Source organism: Camellia sinensis, chromosome 10 (genome assembly GCF_055761805.1).
Source record: "Camellia sinensis isolate YWXY chromosome 10, ASM5576180v1, whole genome shotgun sequence".
NCBI lineage: Eukaryota > Viridiplantae > Streptophyta > Magnoliopsida > Ericales > Theaceae > Camellia > Camellia sinensis.
This window is the reverse complement of record NC_138970.1, coordinates 61,103,738-61,123,925: the sequence shown is the minus strand read 5'-3', so window position 1 is coordinate 61,123,925 and position 20,188 is coordinate 61,103,738. Positions and strand designations below refer to the sequence as shown.

Genomic DNA, 20,188 nt, shown 5'->3' with positions numbered 1-20,188 from the left:
TGGGGCTCAACGAAGGAGATGAAGAAACAGAAATGCTCCAAATCGCGAAATTTTCAGATCAAAAGATAGCCCTCGACGATCAACACAACTTTTGTAAAGACCAAAGGTGAGGAGAACACCCTAGCTTGATCAAACCCTAGAGAGAAGTTAGGTTTCTAGTGAGAGAAGCTCTCCAATGGAGTTTTAGAAAAGTAAGAGAGAGTGTGTGGATGTAAAAAGTGATTTAAAATAGCCTAGCTGTCAACTGATATACGACTCTCCCGCTCGAGCGAAGAACACAACGCTCGAGCGTCAAGGACAAAAGCTAGGTACGCTCGAGCGCAAGAAGGCCCGCTCGAGCGCCAAGACACAAGAATAAAGTACATCCGCTCGAGCGCGAAAACCAGTCCGCTCGAGCGTAGATTTCTCCCTCCCAGAAATTACACCAAAAAGTACCCCCCGCTCGAGCGCTAACAAGCCCGCTCGAGCGCGACCCGCTCGAGCCCAAGAAACCAGCTCGAGCGTAGAAAACACATCTGCAGAAGTTTTGCAGAGGCATGAAATACTGAAACTGTGAAAACCCCGCTCGAGCGCAAGAATACCCGCTCGAGCGGACCGTTCAAAAACTGGGCAACAACAATGGGAGCTAAAGCTCTACCAACCTGAAACAACCGAGCCCAACACATTCTAAAACTCAAACAAAAGAGTTTAAAGGTTGACAACACGATAGGTACCACTACCAACTCCACGGAATCGCGTCCGGAGAACAACAGAACAGTAAAGGGATAACCGGGATCGCTATACTTAAGCATATTGCTTTTGCTTTTATTCATTAATATTAAAATTTAATTAATCTTATTTATTATTAAAAAATAAATTAGCAAATGATTTTATATATATAATTTTGTTTCGATTGCTTAGGTCATTTGGTGTTTCTACTTAAGTCCACTCAAATTTATTCAAAATTTTAAATTTTACATAGGTCCTCACCAAATTAAAAATTATGTTGTCTAATTTTTAAAAAATTACAAGCTTGACTCGAGTTGCTTAGGTTAAACTCACCCGAGTTTACAACTCTAACAAGGGGTTGAAAGTTAATACATAAATTGTGATAAATTAAAAATTAATACATAAATTATGATAAAATTGTGAAATTTAAATTGTAAATTTTAATATTTTTTTTGTTTTCATAATTTACATACAAAAATCTAACTATTTATATTATTTTATATAAAAATATTTTATTAATTTCACATACCGTGCATAGCACGGTTTTCACTAGTATGTATATATATATAAAAGTATGGTTATCAGAATCCCGATCCCGATCCCGATCCCGATCGTAGGGATTCTACGATTCTAGTTTAGGTAAACGATCCGAATCACAATAGGATTTTAAAGTGACTAAAATCCTAGTCATAAAATCATGTAAAATCTCACTATGATCCCAATTCTATTACAATTCCGAACCTACTAAAAAACTCTTATTATTTATTTCTTATATATATGTATATATGTATATTTATACAAGAAATTTGACTATAAAATCTTTCTCCAAACATCTCCTCTAATTTATGTTGACATAAAAGATGCATTATATTAAATTTATCATTTTTCTTTAATGATTTTAAAATTATTTAAGATACATTATCATTAAGGATAATTTTTTATTTTATTTTACATTGAAAGTAGAATCTTATGATTCTCAATTCGAGTCTACAATCCGATCTATAGGTCCCTCCCAACAATCCTACCTAGGATCCCGATTTTAACAACCTTATATAAAAGTATTGTTTTTTTTCTTTCTTATGTGACATATTTCTAAAGGCTTACTTTTTACATTCTAAAGGCGTACTCTTCCCCCCCCCCTCCCCCTCCCAAAAAAAAAAAAAAACATATCAGCATGCTTTTTCCATTTACATATAAAATTTTACACAAATTCAATTTCAGTTATAATAACCAATTTCATATGGACTATATTTGAGAAAAACTTATTTTCTATATATATATATATATATATAATTATAATTTAATTAGTATGATATTTAAAAAAAAATTATCTCGATATATAAATAAATTTATATAATAGAGCATGACTATTTTTGAAAAAGTGTCAAAATATCTAAAAGATACATTTTGTGTCAATGGCTGTGATTAATTTCCAAATTCATCTTAGGGTCAAGATTTCTTTAATTTTCACCAGCCTACCCTCTTTTCCTCCTTTTTTTTGTTCACTCATGCATTCTCTCCTCTACCCACTCACTTACCATCTTTTCTTTTTTTTTTTTGTTCACTCATACATTTTCTCTCTCTTCTGCCCACTTTCCTCTCTCTTTCCTTTTTATTTATTTTTTATTTCTCCCTATTTTTTTCCCTCCTTTTTGTTCACTTATTTTATTTACACCAGGCCTTTAAGTGCACATTCATACACTAATAAATAAAAAATACAGAATATGCTTAATTGTGTACATCGCACGGATCAAATTATTATTTTATATATTTTAATTTTTGTCTATCTTATTGATGTCTCAATAGTAATTTATATTTAATTTTTTATTTAATATGAAATTACTTATTACAAAACATTTATATTTAATTTAAATTTTACATATTTTTATACAATATAAATTACACTAACACCTCCTGAGATTTCTGTTTAATACAGATTCCCCATTTATATTTGAAAAATTACATTCCCCTTCTAGAGGTTTGTAGTCTCATGACAAATTGTCCCCTGGATTGCTGATGTTATACCCTAAATTTTTTTAAATGACCATCTTGCCCTTTTTCCAACATTTCTTCGTCCTATCATCATGACTACATTTTATAACTTTTCATCATTAAATTCTACCTGAACATATTCTTCTTGAATAATCATACACAAACATAAATTTTATATAGAATTTTTAAACACAATGACATAACTTAATGGTGACCTTTCACTTTAAAACAAACACTAATAAACATGATTTATATACAACAATATCACTATCACAACATTTTTATGATATTTTTGTATAAATTTTTATATATGAATATAATTTTTCATTTTTATTTAAACCATTATATCTAGATTAGATTAATTTAATCTAGATATATTTAAAATGTATAAAATTTGCACAATTTTTTTTTAAAAAAAATCTATAGAATACAACAAAATAAGATAATGTATTGAATTTTTATATTTTTGTATATATATATATTTTTTGTATTTGGTGAATTTAAAAAAAATCACAAAATATTATACTTCATAAGTATATCTAGATTAGGTGTATCTAAAAAACAAAAAAAAAAAATTGCTTAAAATATTAAAAAATTCTATAAAAAAACACAAAAAATAAAAAAAAAATCAATTTTTTTGTATGAGTTAAACCAAAGAAGATGATTGATATTTCCCTTGAAATGACATGAACAAAATATATGTATTAATTTATTATTTTATATGTATAAAGGTTAAAGGACAAATATGTCATTTTAATCTGACAGGGAATAAGAGTAATTTTTCAAATGTGAGGGGGGATTTGTATTAAATAGAAATATTAGGGGGTGTCAGTGTAATTTACCCATTTCAAAAAGAATATTAAAGAAAAAATCAGAGTGGTGGCTAAGATGGAGAAGAGGTGATTGGGGTGAGAAATTGTCGCCGTTATTGGGCCATGAAAGCGAAACGAAGGTAGAGATGGGTTGCCGATGTTGTAAATGATGAGAGGGAGTTGGCAGTGACTCGTTTGGGATAATGGAGGTGAAGGTAGGGTTAGGGTTAGGGTTAGGGTTTGGATATGATTTTCGGAGGTTAGAGATAATAGGGATAAAGTTAAAATTTTGTATTAGGTTAAAATTGTAATAAAAAAATGAAAGAAAAGGGAAATTCTATTTCCACACACCAATTTTCCTTACTCCACACACTTGATGAATTTTTTCAAGATCACAATTTTATCCTTTAACAAAATTACCATCTCACCCACTACCATCTCACCTACACATCTCACAATTTCTCCATACACATCTCACCCACCACCATCTCCCCAGCCACTTCACCGCTTGCCATCGCTTTTCATGCCCAAACCTCAACCATACACAGCATTTCCTTTCACTTTCCCCACTCCTGTAACGCCCTCAAAATAAGACATAATCTGACCATTCAATAAATCCATAAAACATAATAGAAATATCATCTTTTCATTCATCAAAGTTTGTATTACGATGGATATTACATGTTTGCAACAAAATGAATGCCCTACAGGCTTACAGCTTTCCAAGTCATCACTTGGTTACAACAAAAAGGGGTCCTAGCTCTATACATGGAAAACCCTAGGCTTGAATATACATTTAACATCAAAACGAATAACAAAAGGGAGTCTTCAACTCCAAAACCTCCCAAGCTAAGATCTCGGAGGCGGCATATCACCTGTATCTGAAAATGTTGTCCCAAATAGGGTGAGCCAAAGCCCAGTAAAGATATGCTAAACAACATATGAGAATTAACTAAAACATTAGCATCCGATAAATGTTTAACACTTGTAAACCAACCTACATCAAACCCACTACAAATCAACATTGATATCCTAATCAATCCACTTCCCTTTATTTATCAAAATCAATATATTTACATAGCTCATTGTTATTCAAACAGTTAAAAACGAGACTACAACTCATTTATCAACACTTCAAGCATAAACATCATTCATACACTTCCATTCACTTGCCATTTTACGAAACTACGTCCGAGGGAACCGGCACCCAAACATATATAAGATTTCGGGACTTTCACCCTTGACACTTCGGTCAACTTAATTATTAATGGAGTCCATCCCCTATCTCCTCCCAAACAATAGAGTACATCCCCTATCTCTTCCTAAACAATGATATATATGCAATGTATTTAAACACGTTGTCATATACAATGACCAATTAAATCACATATTTAATGTGTTAATCCAACCGTCATATTTAATGACATAATCCAATTGATTAGTTTCAATTTACCTAATCATTATGCATTTTCAACAACAATCATGATTATCCTCCACCGATAGCCCAAAACAGTTATTTCTAAACAGATAAATAAATCTATCAAACAGATGATTTATCAACTTTACCATAGGAGTGATTTATCAATCCAACTACACCATTTAATCACATTTTTTCCCAATCTCATAATTTCCAAACCAATTTCATATTTCTACACTTGATTTCATTATCATACAAATAATTTATTTAATTTAAATTAGGACATTTTCCCCCTTTAACATACATGGTACCCAAGACCCAATTTCACCAATTATATCTAAGCAATAACATGTCCAAGACCTCTCATACCCATAGGGAACCCAAATTAGAACACCCCTCATTCAAACATTTTAATTTCAAACCCTAACATCACCCAAACTTCCCAAATCCCACCATTTATACCAAATGACAAATATCTATGTTAAAACCCATATAGGAGAGTAGAATATCCCTACCTCAAGTGTAGAAGCTCAAAGGAGAAGAGCCAAGTGCGAGATAAACTTCGAAAGTGATGAAACCAACTTTTACTCGGTTGAAAATAGAGATCTTGAAAAGCTCAATCTTTTTATCAAAGGAATGAGGGTGAAGAGATCACTAGATCTAGGTCAAAATGTAGAGAGAGAAAGTATTTTAGAGAGAGAGGCTCTCAATTTAGGGTTTTGGAAAGTTTTAGAGAGAGAAATGACAGAAAAGTGATTTAAAAAGTCACTTCCACGATTTGATATACGCACAGTCCGCTCGAGCGGAGAGTTTGATGCTCGAGCGTCAGACACATAAATTCGACCCGCTCGAGCTCAATAAAGGCCGCTTGAGCGCCAAGACACAACAGCAAGGCACTACCCGCTCGAGCATAGAATACACTCCCCAGTATTTTACAGACTTCAGACAGCCGCTCGAGCGCCAGAGGGGCTGCTCGAGCTCAGACCCGCTCGAGTGTAAGAAACTCCGCTCGAGCGTGAAAAACACTTCTGCAGTATTTTTGCAGACGCACAAAGTACTGAATGAGTGCAAACCCCGCTCGAGCGCAAGAAGACCCGCTCGAGCGTAAGACCAAAATTCTGGGCAACAAGGTTCTAGACCAATTAGCAACCAACCTGTTCTAAACACGCCCGAGACAATCAAAAACCCAAATTAAAAGGGTAAGAAGAGGAAAAGACATAAACAACAACATTAAACCACAAGACCTGAGTCCGGAACGCCATAAAAGCCAGGTTAAAAACCGGGATCGCTATAACTCCTTTCGGTCCCTAACCTTCCCATTTCGTCAATCCCTATATAGCTATAGTGACTGCAATTAGATTCTTCTTAACCAGAAAGCATTATCATATTGGTTAACTTCCTGCCAGTCTCTGTGCTTACAAGAACTCTGCAATCTCGTCAGACAAAACAAAAACAACCAAAAAAGGGGACAAAACATAACAAAACAAAACAAAAATTAAACTCAATCAGTGTGTGATATATTTTATTTACTTATTAATTTACAATCTTCTCAATTTAATTTTGTTCAGTTACGGGCATTGTAAAATAGTATTTAATCATGATGTTATATCAGCATATCATCAGACTTTATTACCGATCACATTTTACATGTATAAGCAAAAGAAGAATATATATATATATATATATAAGTTATCGGTTAGCCTCATATCCTGAGCTTGAAATCCTATTAATCAGCACACTTGATTCACATCCCATTTTTATTCCCATTCAAGATTTATGTCTAAAGGGTCGTACATGGATCTATCAGTAGTTTTAACCACAAATGCCATCTAACATCCAAAGGTGAGAAGAATCAACTTAATTAACAGAGAGACAAAAATTAGACCGAGGTGAACGTGGATCGCAGAGGTGACAGCGATTGGTGATGATAGCGATGGAGCTGATGGCGATCAGCGATGATCGCGATAGAGGTGACGGCAGCGTGAGGGCTGTGTGAGAATGGCTAAGAGGCTGGGAATGGGCGGTGGTTTATGTCGTTGCTACCGCCGTTGTCGGTAGTTGGTGTAGTTAGGGTTAAGGTTTTTGGAGTGAGAAATGATGGAAGGAGAAGTTGTGCACAGAGAAGGTGAGGGTATATTTGGAATGTGAAGTGTTGCAGACTGAAATAAAGAAGTAAAAATTAAATTACTAAATGTGTGGATTGAGAAAAGATGTACATAAAGATAATTTGGCATGTGGAAATAGAATTTTCCGAAAGAAATTGGGATCCAAAATGAAAAATGAGGTGCTAATAGTAGCACACTATATAAATTAATGATTTAAATTTTGGGCTTTTTATTGATAAATTCCATTTAGAAGTGTTCTAATTCGAGAAGTCCATGAAGGAATTTTTTAACCTACTTAGTCTCATGTATTTATACTTTTATTCCATAGTCTTTTTTTCTTGATTTACATTATTTTCGTACTCTTATGCCCTTATATTTAATATTGATATTTAATGTTGAGAGAGGAGAGAGGAGAGAGAAGGGAAAGGACCAAGGCATAGGAAATTTCATACACAAATTAAATAATATTGATGTTATTATTTTATATTATTATACAATGTGAATATATTTTTAATTGACAACACATTAAAAATAAGGGGAATTTTTTTTCAAGTCCCTGGTATTAAGACTTTACAGCATAAAGGACACTTAATATTTTCATAATGTCTAAGGTCCCTCAAGTTGATCCAGAGAAAATTGGTCCAAAGAAAATTCCTTAATATTTTCATAATTTCTTCACCTGTTTGAATTTGCAGCGTTACCACCATGGGTTTGTTGACATGGTCCAGAGAAATTCTTTGGTTTAGACTGAATTTTCTTTCGTCTGAACTGAATTTTCTCTAGACTTTCTCTGGGTTAGTCCAGAGAATTTCTCTGGTTTGGTTGGTCTGAATTTTCTCTGGGTTGTTGGACTGAAATTTGAGAAGCTGATGCATACTTACCTTGATTGAATTACCCATGAGATTTGTGATGATTTGCCGAAATCTACCTGGATCTCCATAATACTGAAATTCTTGAATTGGGAAAATTCAGTTTAAAAACCAAAGAATTTATCTGGATCAACCCTGAGAAACTTCAGTAAAACCAAAGAATTTCTCTGAACCAACCCAGAGAAAATTTAGTTAAAAAATCAAAGAATTTCTCTGGTTTCAACCTAGAGAAAATTCAGTTAAAAAACCAAAGAAAATTCAGTTGAAATCACCTCATCATGCAGAGACAATGATTCGTTTGCTCGTCCATGCTGGGCCATCCCAACTATAATTGAAGTCCAAGAAACTGTATCTCTTCGGCACATAGTATCAAAAATGGTCTTTCCTGCTAGTATGTCACTACATTTAGCATACATATCAACAAGTGCATTACTAACAAATAAACTAGATTCATAACCAAGAGATAAAACTAAGCGATGAATCTGTTTTCCAAGCTCCAATGCTGCTAAATTAGCTGAGGCCCCAACAATGCTTGAAAGAATAAAAAGGTCTACAATATCAACCCCTGCTCTTCTCATTTCAATGAAGAGATTAAACCCATCAATCCATTGTCCACTCTGTACCAACCCAGATATCAAAGCCGTCCAAGAAAACAAATTCTTCTCCGCCATACCACGCAAGAGTTCAACAGCTTCCGATTTTCATCCACTTCGGGCATACTCAGAAATCATAGCTGTCGAAGAAACTAAATTCTCCGCCAAACCAGAGAATTTCTCTGGATCAACCCAGAGAAAATTCAGTTCAAATCATAGAATTTCTCTGGACCAATCCAGAGAAAATTCACTTTAAGCCAGAAAATTTCTCCGGATCAACCCAGAGAAATTTCAGTTCAAACTAGAGAATTTCTCTGGTTTTAACCCAGAGAAAATTCAGTTCAGGTGATCGTGATTTACCATTTCTTTCTGATAATGGATCATCTGAATCAGTTTTTCACTGCCACTGCAAACCTGCCATTCCTTTGGTTCTTCATGTGAGGATTGAGCCTTAAAAGCTTCAGATACTTCTGGACCACATCCTTGGCGAAACGCTTCGACGAACCGTTCTCAGAGCTCTGCTTCCGTGAATTGCTTCTCGAACTGTTCACTCTCGCAAGCAGTGAGAAAATCGAAACTTCCTCAACCTTACATTTCTCAGTGAAACGCTTGCTCTGCTGGTGAGTCGTCGGCGACGCATCGGCGGACTCGATTTTCTCCAATTTCGGCTTCTTAAACAGCATAAACACACGAAACTTCAGCAGAGATCTCGGGAACGAAATCGGAGACAAAGGCTTGGTTCCTTTAAAAAACACATCGTTAGGAGATTCAACGAAATCGGACTCGATCACGCCGTCCTTTTTATAGCCAAATCATTGTACGAATCTTCGTCAGTGTCCGAACCATCGTCCTTGTCTTCCTTTTCGTCAGAACCTGGCACAGCAAATTCCAAATCGAAGAAAGTCTCTTCTTCCTCATCGGATTCAATCGGCTGACGGTGGTAGAGCGGAGGGAGGAGTCGGAGGAGAAGGTGTTGAGGAAGATGTCGTAGAGGATGGTGGAGAGAAAGGTGGAGGAGCAGAGAAGAGAGAGAGAGGAGAGACAAATTTCTCTGATATATGTTTAGGGACCTTAGACATCAGAAAATAATTTTGTGGATCTCTTCCATTATGAAAAGTGGGAGAGGGACCCTACACTAATTTTTCCTAAAAATAATGTGAACATTCTCTCTCATCTTATGTGAATATATTTTTAATTGACAACACATTAAAAATAATGTGAATATTCTCTCTCATCGGATGTGAACGTTCACAACATCTTTCCGAAAAAATCTTTCTCATCTAATGTAGTGATGTGAATGTTCACAACATGTGAACCTTCTTATTTTTAATTGACAACACATTCTTATTCACAACATGTAGTGAGGTGAACATTCACAACATATGAATATTCTCTCTCATCTAAAATAGTGATGTGAACGTTCACATTCGTATGTTTTTGTATGAATATTCATATCATGTAATCAACAACACAATGACAAAAATTCATTTCAAATTAATATGAATATAATGATGTGAATATTCATTTCAATTGCATGATGTGAATATTCACATCATGTAATTGACAACACAATGACAAAAATTTATTTCAAATTAATATGAATATAATGATAGTCAACATCTTGATGCATGAAAACTACCAAAACATAATGACAATTAACATTAAATATCAACATTAATAGGGGGTAGGAGAGATTGATGGTGTTTTGTTCTTCTTACCTCAAATAGGACCTAATGGAATAGTCAAAAACAATATAGATTGGATGGAATAAAACTCTTAGAAAGAGAATTTATCAAAAAAGTTTTCTTAAATTTTACCTACCTATTAACCCATTAAATAATGGGTAAGTGGATAAATTCTAAACCATTGAATAAAAAGAGAGAGGCTTCTCTCTAGACTAGAGCATATTGTTGAGCTCGTGGAACCCACTATGGGTCTCGTCGATAATTCGAAGATAATTCGAATCGTCAATGTATATAGCTCGTCGAGTATTTCATGCTTAGAAAAAATCACAATAATTAAATATCGATAACCCCTTGATCGGAACACATTTTTGTTAACAATTTATTTTTAAAATAATATTTACCATTAAGAAAAATGTGAAGGGTTCAAATCATTGAAATGTGACCCGTAGAAGGCCCCAAAGGCCCAATAGTATGCTCTAACCTACACAGTGGACTGGAGAGAAGCATCTCCCAAATAAAAAAACCAAAGTGACGCACATTTCAAACCCAGGCTGGACATCCAGCTCGGTTTTTAACAGCAAATTAATGATTTAGGGGAGAGAGGATCAGTAAAGAATTTAATCCCTTGCTGGAGACTTGCATCGCTTTGGCAACCATGCAATTCTGTCTCTCCTTTAGAGGGAGGGAAAGAAAAATTAACAATCACAAAATCCCAAACTTCACCCACAATTCTATGGTCATTATCCAGTTACTTCTCAGGAATATCAGTCAACTAAAAATACAAAAACGAATAACATACTACACAAAATACAAGCATCACAACTAGAGAAATTTCCCCTATAATGCACACTGCACAACCTCACTTACTATTTACAAATACTAATAAATCAACACAATTCTATCAAATTTAGATTTCCAGTAGAAGCGATCAACATATTCTGCAATAAAATCGGGATTTCCTCAAGCCTAATTTGGGCTGAAGGAAGATTTTCAGAGATCCAAACACACAATAGAAAGTCATCTTTAATTTGTCTTTTATGATGCAGTATAACTGGCAAGAAAATCAAGAAGTCGAAGGTGGTTCTCACATATAACAACAACAAAACCATGCTCTTATCAAGAAAGCATAACCATCATTATTACAACCCTAATTCTTAAAGTTACATTGCCTTGGAAAATTATACTACACAAAACTGAGACTGACATTATATTTTCAAGAAAGCTAAAACTGCCACCGACAGATCCTACAAGACATATATACAATCTGCTAACAGACCCAGATCATTAAAACAGGTACAAAACATTGCCATTCAGCCTTTGGATATTTATATCATTTAAGGCATGAAAATCAGAGATGTTTTCCTTCATCTGGCAATACTCTCCGATTCTGCAATTGTAGCGGCATTTCTATATCCTTGAACTAGTGTATTTCGGAGCATGCCGTGAGAGCACTATCAGACTTCTCTTCTATAATGCTGAAGAGAGTCATGAGCTTCATTAATATATTTCAAAGAGGTATGTGAGTGGGGTTGCTTAGTGCGGCAACAGCGATATGAACCTTCAAGAGGGGAATCAAAAATTTTGACAGGGTGAAAGAATTATAAGGCATTATGCACAAGATACATAAATGGAAATTATAAATCAACAATAGGCATTCGAACAAGGCGATAATTGCCTCACCCACTACTGGGAAGAGTATACTTCTAAATGGTTTATTCATCGATCTTTTTATTTTTATTTTTTTTCTTCCATTTAACAATGACAATCTTATCTATGATGTAAAGCCTCTCAAGCTTTGTATAAATCTCATAGAGCACAAAGACCAACCATTATTGTAATTTCTAACCAATTTAGCATACTACAACAGTTGTGCCTCTTCCAACAACACCACATTCAGAGATATTTAATCATCTACACTACTAATACCATAAATTCTCCTTCAGAGAACTAGTTGATGACCACATACCTAAGAAACAAATCTCCAAAAGTACCACTGGAGGTCATTTGTCCTAAATCCCTAAGAAATGACCACTTGTACATAATTCAGGGGACTGAAAAAGAATCTATTTGAATTTGTAACATGTGAATTAAAATACTGCAGAGAGAGAGGTAACAAATAGTCTACAAGAATCTACAACATGTGAAAATAATGTTACAAAGTCATGTAGCAACAAGTCCAAACTTATTGATGGAGAAGTATGAGCCCATGCCAATATACAACAAAAGAACAAACAAAAAAAAAAGAAAAAAAAGGGAGCTTCACCTAATAATATATATTATATTATGTACGTAGCTTTACCTTCACAGCTGAAGCACTTTACTCAATCTCTTGCATTTCCATGACTATCTTTGGGCATGAACTTCTTTATCAATTCTTGGAGAGCAGGATCTTGTCCTTTAGTTGAGAGTATATCTATGATCAAGGAAGAATTGGATGCATCTGCTGAAAAACCCCTTTGAACCATTTCCTCAACCCGTATTAATGCCTCATAGCACTTGTGTTGTCCAATAAATCCTCGGATAATAGTGTTGTAAGTGACATCATTTGGCAAACAACCATTATGTCCCATTTTAACAAACAACTCTTTAGCTTCAAGCAGTAGGCCTTCTTCACAAAAACCTTGTATCATTGTAGTGTATGTCTTAAGATCAGGTTGTAATCCCTTGGAAGAAAGGTTACTGAAAAGGGCCCTTGCAGTATCAAGCTTTTTATCCTTGCAGAATGCATCAATAAGAATATTGTACTTAACAATATCAGGATGTAAACTGTTGTTTTCCATCATGTGGAATAATGACAATGCTTCAGAAATATGCCCATTTTTGCACAACCCATCCAATAAGATACCATAAGTTACAGAATTAGGAATTATGCCTGCAGCTTGCATATCATTAAAAAGTTTTTGAGCAGCTCCACATCTACCTGTTTGAAACAAACCTCGTAACATAGTACCGAAAGTTCCATTGTCGGGTTTCAACCCCCTTCGAGGCAATTCTCGAAAGAGATACATGGCCTCATCTATTTTCATTTTCTTGCAATATCCATTGATTAGAATGTTATAGCTAAAAACATTGGGGTGAAGGCCCCTTTCCACCATGTTATTCAACACTCTGATTGCTTCATCCATTTGGCCTTGCAAACAATATCCATCCATTAGAGTACTGTATGTGACTACATTAGGATCCACACCTCTTTGTATCATGACTTGAATTACCCCCTCTGCCTCTTTCATCTTCCCTTCCTTGGTACATGCATCCAGCAACACATTATACGTATGAACATTTGGTGCAATACCACTATCCAACATTTCTCTGAACATTCCAGTAGCCTCCTTCCACCGGCCAAAATTACATAGGCCATGAATCAAAGAAGTATAAGTGACAACATCTGGGAAAATACCCTTTTCATCCATTTTAGAAAAAAGTTTGAGAGCATCATCCACCATTCTATCCTTGCAAAGACTGTCAATGATCGTGGTATACACTATGGTGTCAGGTTTACAACTTTTCTCTTCCATAATCCTAAGCAAACTAACAGCCCTGATAGTGTTCCCCGTTCTGCAGAGCCCATTGACAATGGTTCCATACATAACCACGTTGGGTTCAATTTCTCTACTTCTCATTAATTTCTTAAACAACTCCACAGCTTGAGGAGTGTTATCTTGCAAAATAAGTCCATTAATCAGAGTTGTGAAGGTAATTACATTGGGTGTATAGCCGCGTTTGAAGAGGGTACCCAGAAGAGACAACCCAAAATCTACTCGATTAAGGTGGCAGTAACAGTTAATGGCAATGTTGAAGGTGTAGATATCGACCTGAATGCCTTGGAGCTATTGCAACTTGTTATGAATAAGAGAAAGCGCAGTGGCGTAATGACCCATTTTCAAAATAGGGCCTAAAGCTTTGTTGAATTGAGAAATTGGGGGCAAAGGTCGCATTCGGAGCATGCGATTGAAGGAAATTAAAGCAGAATGAAGATGATTGGGACCCAAATTGCATGGTTGTTTGGGTATGGCTTCAGGTTTAGGTTCGCGTCCTTGAGGAGGAGAAGTAGGGTTTTTGGTGGTGTTAGAGAGAGAACGAAACAGAACAAATAAGAAACAAGAGGGTTGATTAACTATAACAAGTAGAGATAGAGATGGAGATGGAGATTTGGAAGTACCTTTTAATAGCCAATTATTGTAGTAAGCTATTCTTGGTCCAATAATGGAAGAAATAGAAATTCTTCCCCTTCTGCTTGACATCTTCTTCAAGCTCAGCTCTGTGCGTGCGAGGGGAGTGAGAGAGAGAGAGAGTAGATACTGAACTGTGTAGCAAATGAATTCTTGCTTCCTCTGGTTTTGGTTTGATTTATAGAAAAAAAAATGCTTTGAGCTGAAGTCTTGTAGCTCAAAAATCAGCTCTAATCAGTTGGTAGTATTTTTTTTTTTTTTTTTTTTCATGTCATTTGTGTTCTATTACATCATCGAAATTAGTATTTTAAATCATTGTTATTTATAGAATTGGTTTTCTAAGATTTTTTTGTAAGATTATAAATTAATTTGATAAAAATAAAGAAAAATTGATCTATAAATCTTATCTTGAGGAATAGTGATCTGATTAGTTTTAAGAGTTTTTTAATAAATCAATTAGTCCTATTAATTTTAAAAAGATAAATTTAATACATTATTTGAAAATTAGATTTATGATTATAATTTTATTTCTATTATGTTTTATTTTTTATTTTATTTTATTTTTTATTTTTTTGTGCTAGAAAGGTAAGATACCTAATTTATGAGAATCAAATTTGAGATGAATTTTTATATGAGATTCTTTTTTATTTGGAATGACTTGAAATGAAAGATTTTTCAAACATTTCAAAAGAATACAAAAATAACTTGAAATAGGAGATTCTTCAAACATTTAAAAGGATGCGAGATTCTTCAAATATTTCAAAAATGTACAAAAACTCCTTAATAAGGTTTGAACAAATGTATAATTTCAATATGTAATACTCCAATGTAACACTTTCAAAAAACTTCTCAGTATACATTTTTTAAATGTAATACTCTAATGTAACACTCCAAAAAAACTCATTGGTGTAACACTCCAATGTAACGCACACACACAAAAAAAATTTAGTATATATTTTTTAAATGTAATACTTCAATGTAATATTCTAAAAAAAAGATATGAGATTCTTCAAACTATTCGAAAAGGGTGTGAGATTTTTCAAACCATTCCAAAAGAAGTACAAAAATTTCTTAATAAACTTTGGATAAATGTATAATTTCAAACTAAGAGTGTTACGTTTAAAAAAAAAAATACTAATTAGTTTTTTTAGTGCTTTTATGTGTGTTATATTGGAGTGTTACATTTGAGATTACATTGATGAGAGTGTTATGTTTGGGAAAAGTACATTAAGGAGTGTTTTTAGTGTGTTACATTGGAGCATTATATTTGAGAAAAATTTGGAGCGTTACATTGTTACGTTTCAAAAAAGTACACTAAAGAATTTTTAGTGCGTTACGTTATTGGAGTTATAGCGACCCCGGTCTTTTCCCATTTGATTATTGTATCCGGACTTACGTTCCGTAGATTCCGTCATTGTATAATTGTTGTTGTCATTCATTATTTTCTTATTTTGAGTCTTGGGTTGTGTTGGGAAGATTTGGAGCAGGTTGGTTGAGCTTAGGAACCAAGTCTAGTTGCCCAGATTTTGGCTTGTCCGCTCGAGCGGGGGTTTGGACGCTCGAGCGGGGAATACACCCATCCAGTATGTCCTGTGTAGTGTTGGCCGCTCGAGCGGGGGGATTGGACGCTCGAGCTGGAGGTCGTGAGTGACGCTCGAGCGGGGAGTTGGGCGCTCGAGCGGGGACCTGTCTGCAAAAACTTCTGGGAGAGTACATTCGCCGCTCGAGCGGGAGTTTGGCCGCTCGAGCGGGAGTCTGTGTGTGGCGCTCGAGCGGGGGTTTCCACGCTCGAGCGGGGCGACTGGTATAAAAATCCGAGATCCGACTTTCAGGATCATTTTTCATCTCCTTTTTTATTTTAAAACCCTAGAACCGTCTTCTCCCTCTCCCTACACACCTTCTCTCTTAGGTTTGATCTACTTAGAGTGTATTTCTACCCTAAGCCCTTTGTTAAAAAGATAGAGTGGGTCGAGGGCTTCCGTTTAATCTGAACAATCTTGGGTTTGGAGCACTTTGGTTTTCGTCATCTTCTCCATTCGAGTTCTTCGCTTCAAGGTAGGGATTTCCTACTCCATCCTATAAGTTTTGTCCTAAGTTTTGGTATTTTGATATGTTGGGAGTACTTTGGTAATTTTGGGAAAAACCCTAGTTGTATTAATAAATTAATTTGTATAATTAATTTAAGGAAATTGGGGAAATTGGTTAAATGCATGAAATTGAGGAATTCATTGATTAAATGGTGTAGTTGGATAATTAAAATCACTCGCCTATTGAATTGTTGATACATTTATTTCCAGTCTAGAAATAACTGTTTTGGGCTATCGGTGGAGGATAGTCGTGTTTGTTGTAGACATTGCATGTGGATTAGGAATAACTGAAACTAATCACATTGGTTAAGTCATTAATTTTGACTATTGCATTAATACAGAAAATACGTGTATTGATTGAGCATTGCATTTGCATATATATTGTTTTGTGTGGGAGGAGATAGGGGATGTACTCCACGGTTTAGGGGAAGATAGGGGATGGACCTCTAAACCGGATTTTGTTTGGGAGGAGATAGGGGATGGACTCCATTAGCATCACTTTTATGTGTGCTTATTTATATTGAAGTGTTTTATTTGATACAGCACTAAAATGTGTATCAAATGGGAAGTATGAAGTGTTTTGATATGAGCATGAGTCTCATTTGTTTTGTTGATATTGGAAGTAATGTGAATATGATAAATAATTCACTGTTGTAAGTTTGGCCAGGTTCTGAGCCATGTTGATAATAATGGAAAGTGAAATGCGTCTTAGACATTAGTGTCATGAGACTGTTTAATGATAAAATTGATTATCTTGGTTAACCATCTATTGAATGCTATAGCTTTATTCAATGCTTATATTTGGTTTAGTATTTTTCTACTGGGCTGTGGCTCACCCTTTATGGGAACATCATTTTCAGGTTCAGGTGATAAGCTACCTCCACGGACTTAGCCTGGAAGGATTTGATGTTTGGGATTTTGAAGACCATCTTTAGTTATTTGTTTTATTTTTGTTATTTTTTTTGAGATTTCATGTAAACATTCAAGCCTAGGGCTTAACTTGTAATTGAGTTAGTACTCATCCCTTTTGTGTCCAAGTGTTAGCTTGGAAAGATGTAAGCCCTTAGGGCATTTATTTTGATGTTGTAGGATGTTACATGTGATGTCTTTCAATAAGAATACTCTGATGAATAACTCAAATGATTCGTTTTCTTTTATAAACGCATGTCAATGTTATGGTTATTATGGGTTTATTTTGAGGGCGTTACAGGAGTGTTATATTGAAGTGTTACATGCTTATTCGTAATCTGAGATTTGTTCTTGAATGAAAGAAAATCCAAAACCTCTATAGTGCCTATTGCCCAAATGTGTAATTTCACATTTAGATAAACTCATTTTTATCCTTCAAAAATTAAACCCAAACGTGTAAGTGACTATCTTTTGTGTAATTTCCAGTTCAATGAGACCTTTGGGTTCATGAGAAAAAAAAAAGAAAAAAAAAAAGAAGAGAGAACTAAATAATTTTCAAGATCATATTTTGAGATTTTATTGATGCTTCACTCAAAAATAAATATTATTTTTTAAAAAAATTTAAAGATTATTTCTACCTTAAGAAATATAATATCATATGAAATTTATGAATGTTTTTAAATTTTAAATTTTTATAAAAATATTTCAAAAAAATTTATATTTCAAAAAAACATATTTCAAAAATTAAACCAGACAATATCACACACACATACACACACATATATATGTAATAAAAGTAGTGTTTTTCTTTTTCTTTTGTGACACATTTTTTAAAGGCTTATTTTTTACATTCTAAAGACTTATATATATATATATATATATACATATAAAAGTGATATCAGCATGTCTTTTCTATTTTCTACACAAACTCAATTTTAATTATAATAACACAAACTCAATTTTAATTATAATAACCAATTTTGTATGGATTATATTTGAGGAATACTTATTTTTTATATATATAAAATTATAATTTAATTATTATGATATTTGAAAAAAAAATTAGCTCGACATACAAGTAAATCTATATAATAAAGCAAGACTATTTTTGAAAATGTGCCAAAATGTCTAAGAGATACATTTTTCTCAAGGTCAATATTTCTTTAATTCTCACCCACCCACCTTCTTTTCCTCCTTTTTTGTTCACTTATGCATTCTCTCTCTCCTGCCCACTTTCCTCCCTCTTTCTTTTTTTATTAATTTTTTTTTCTTTTTTTTTTTTCATCCATATTTTTTTTATTTTCTCATTTTTCCCCCTTATTTTATTTACACCATGCCTTCAGCCACACGCATACACTATTAAATAAAAAAGACAGAATGTGCATAATTATGTACATCACATGGATCAAAGTAATTTTTTTTTTTTGTATTTTTTAATTTTTGTCTATCTTATTGGTATCTTAGTATTAATTTATATTTAATTTTTTATTTAACATGAAATTATTTATATTTAATTTAAATTTTATATACATAAATACAATATCTATAAATAATTCAAAAAGAATATTAAAGAAAAAATCAAAGTGGTTGCTAAGACGGAGAAGAGGCGACTAGAGTGAGAAGTTGTTGCCGTTATTGGGTCATGAAAGCGGGACGAAGGTAGAGATGAGTCGCCGATGTTGTCAATGGTGAGGAAAAGTGTGTCAGAGTTGATAGTGACTCGTTTGGTACAATGGGGGTGAGAGTAGGATTGGGGTTAGCGTTAGGATTTGGATATGTTTTTCGGAGGTTAGAGATGATAGAAATAAAATTGAAATTTTGTATTGGATTAAAATTGTAATAAAAAAATGAAAGAAATTGGAGTCTAAAAGGAAAAAATAAGGTGCTAATAGTAGCACCCTTTGTAAATTAGTTATTTAAATTTTACTTACCTATTAACCCATTAAACAATAGATCAAATTGAGTTTGCAAGTGGGTGAATAAATTCTAAATCATTGAATAAAAATACCAAAGTGGCACACATTTGAAACCCGGACTAGACATCCAATTCAGTTCCTAATAGCAAATTCATGATTTATGGCGGAATAGTAAAGAATTTAATCCCTTGCTAGAGACTTGCATAGCTTTGGCCACCATGCAATTCTATCTCTCCTTTAGAGAGAGAGAGAGAGAGAGAAGGGGGGAAGAAAAATTAACAATCACAAAATCCCAAGCTTCATCTGCAATTCTATGGCCATTATCCTATTACTTCTTAGGAATATCAGTCAACTAGAACTACAAAAATGAATTACATATTACACAAAGTACAAACATCACAACTGGAGAAATTTCCCCTAGTGCACACTGCACAATCTCACATACTATCAACAAATACTAATAAATCAGCACAATTCTATCAAATTTAGATCTCCAGTAGAAGCGATCAACATACTTTGCAATAAAACCCGGATTTCCTAAAGTCCAATTTGGGCTAAAGGGAGATTTTTAGAGATCCAAACACACAATAGAAAGTCATCATTAATTTGTCTTTTATGATGCAGTATAACCAGCAAGAAAATCAAGAAGTCGAAGGTGGCTCTCACATATAACAATAACAACAACAACAACAAAACCATGCTCTTAAAGATCAAGAAAGCATAACCATCATTATTACAACCCCAATTCTTAAAGCTATGTTGCCTTGGCAAATTATACTACACAAAACTGAGACTGACATTATATTTTCAAGAAAGCTAAAATTGCCACCAACAGATCCTACGAGACATACATACAATCTGCTAACAGACCCAGATCAGTAAAACAGGTACAATACATTGCCATTCAGCCCAGGGATATTTATATC

The 20,188-nt window shown here is 34.0% G+C and overlaps 1 protein-coding gene across 2 annotated transcripts; it reads right to left on the bottom strand.

Annotated features, from left to right (window-relative positions):
* Positions 1-11,253: 11,253 nt before the first annotated feature.
* LOC114305129 (uncharacterized) lies at positions 11,254-14,621 on the bottom strand. Of its 2 annotated transcripts, none has more exons than XM_082891484.1 (2): positions 14,341-14,621; positions 11,254-14,214 (listed from the first exon to the last, which is right to left on the bottom strand). In XM_082891484.1, the coding sequence occupies exon 2, from the start codon at positions 13,799-13,801 to the stop codon at positions 12,503-12,505; it is 1,299 nt and encodes a 432-aa protein (XP_082747610.1). In that variant the 5' UTR covers positions 13,802-14,214; positions 14,341-14,621; the 3' UTR covers positions 11,254-12,502. The 2 variants fall into 2 exon arrangements, with proteins under 2 accessions (XP_082747610.1, XP_082747608.1); XM_082891482.1 differs by having other exon boundaries at positions 11,254-11,739; positions 12,481-14,620.
* Between the last annotated feature and the right edge of the window lie 5,567 nt (positions 14,622-20,188).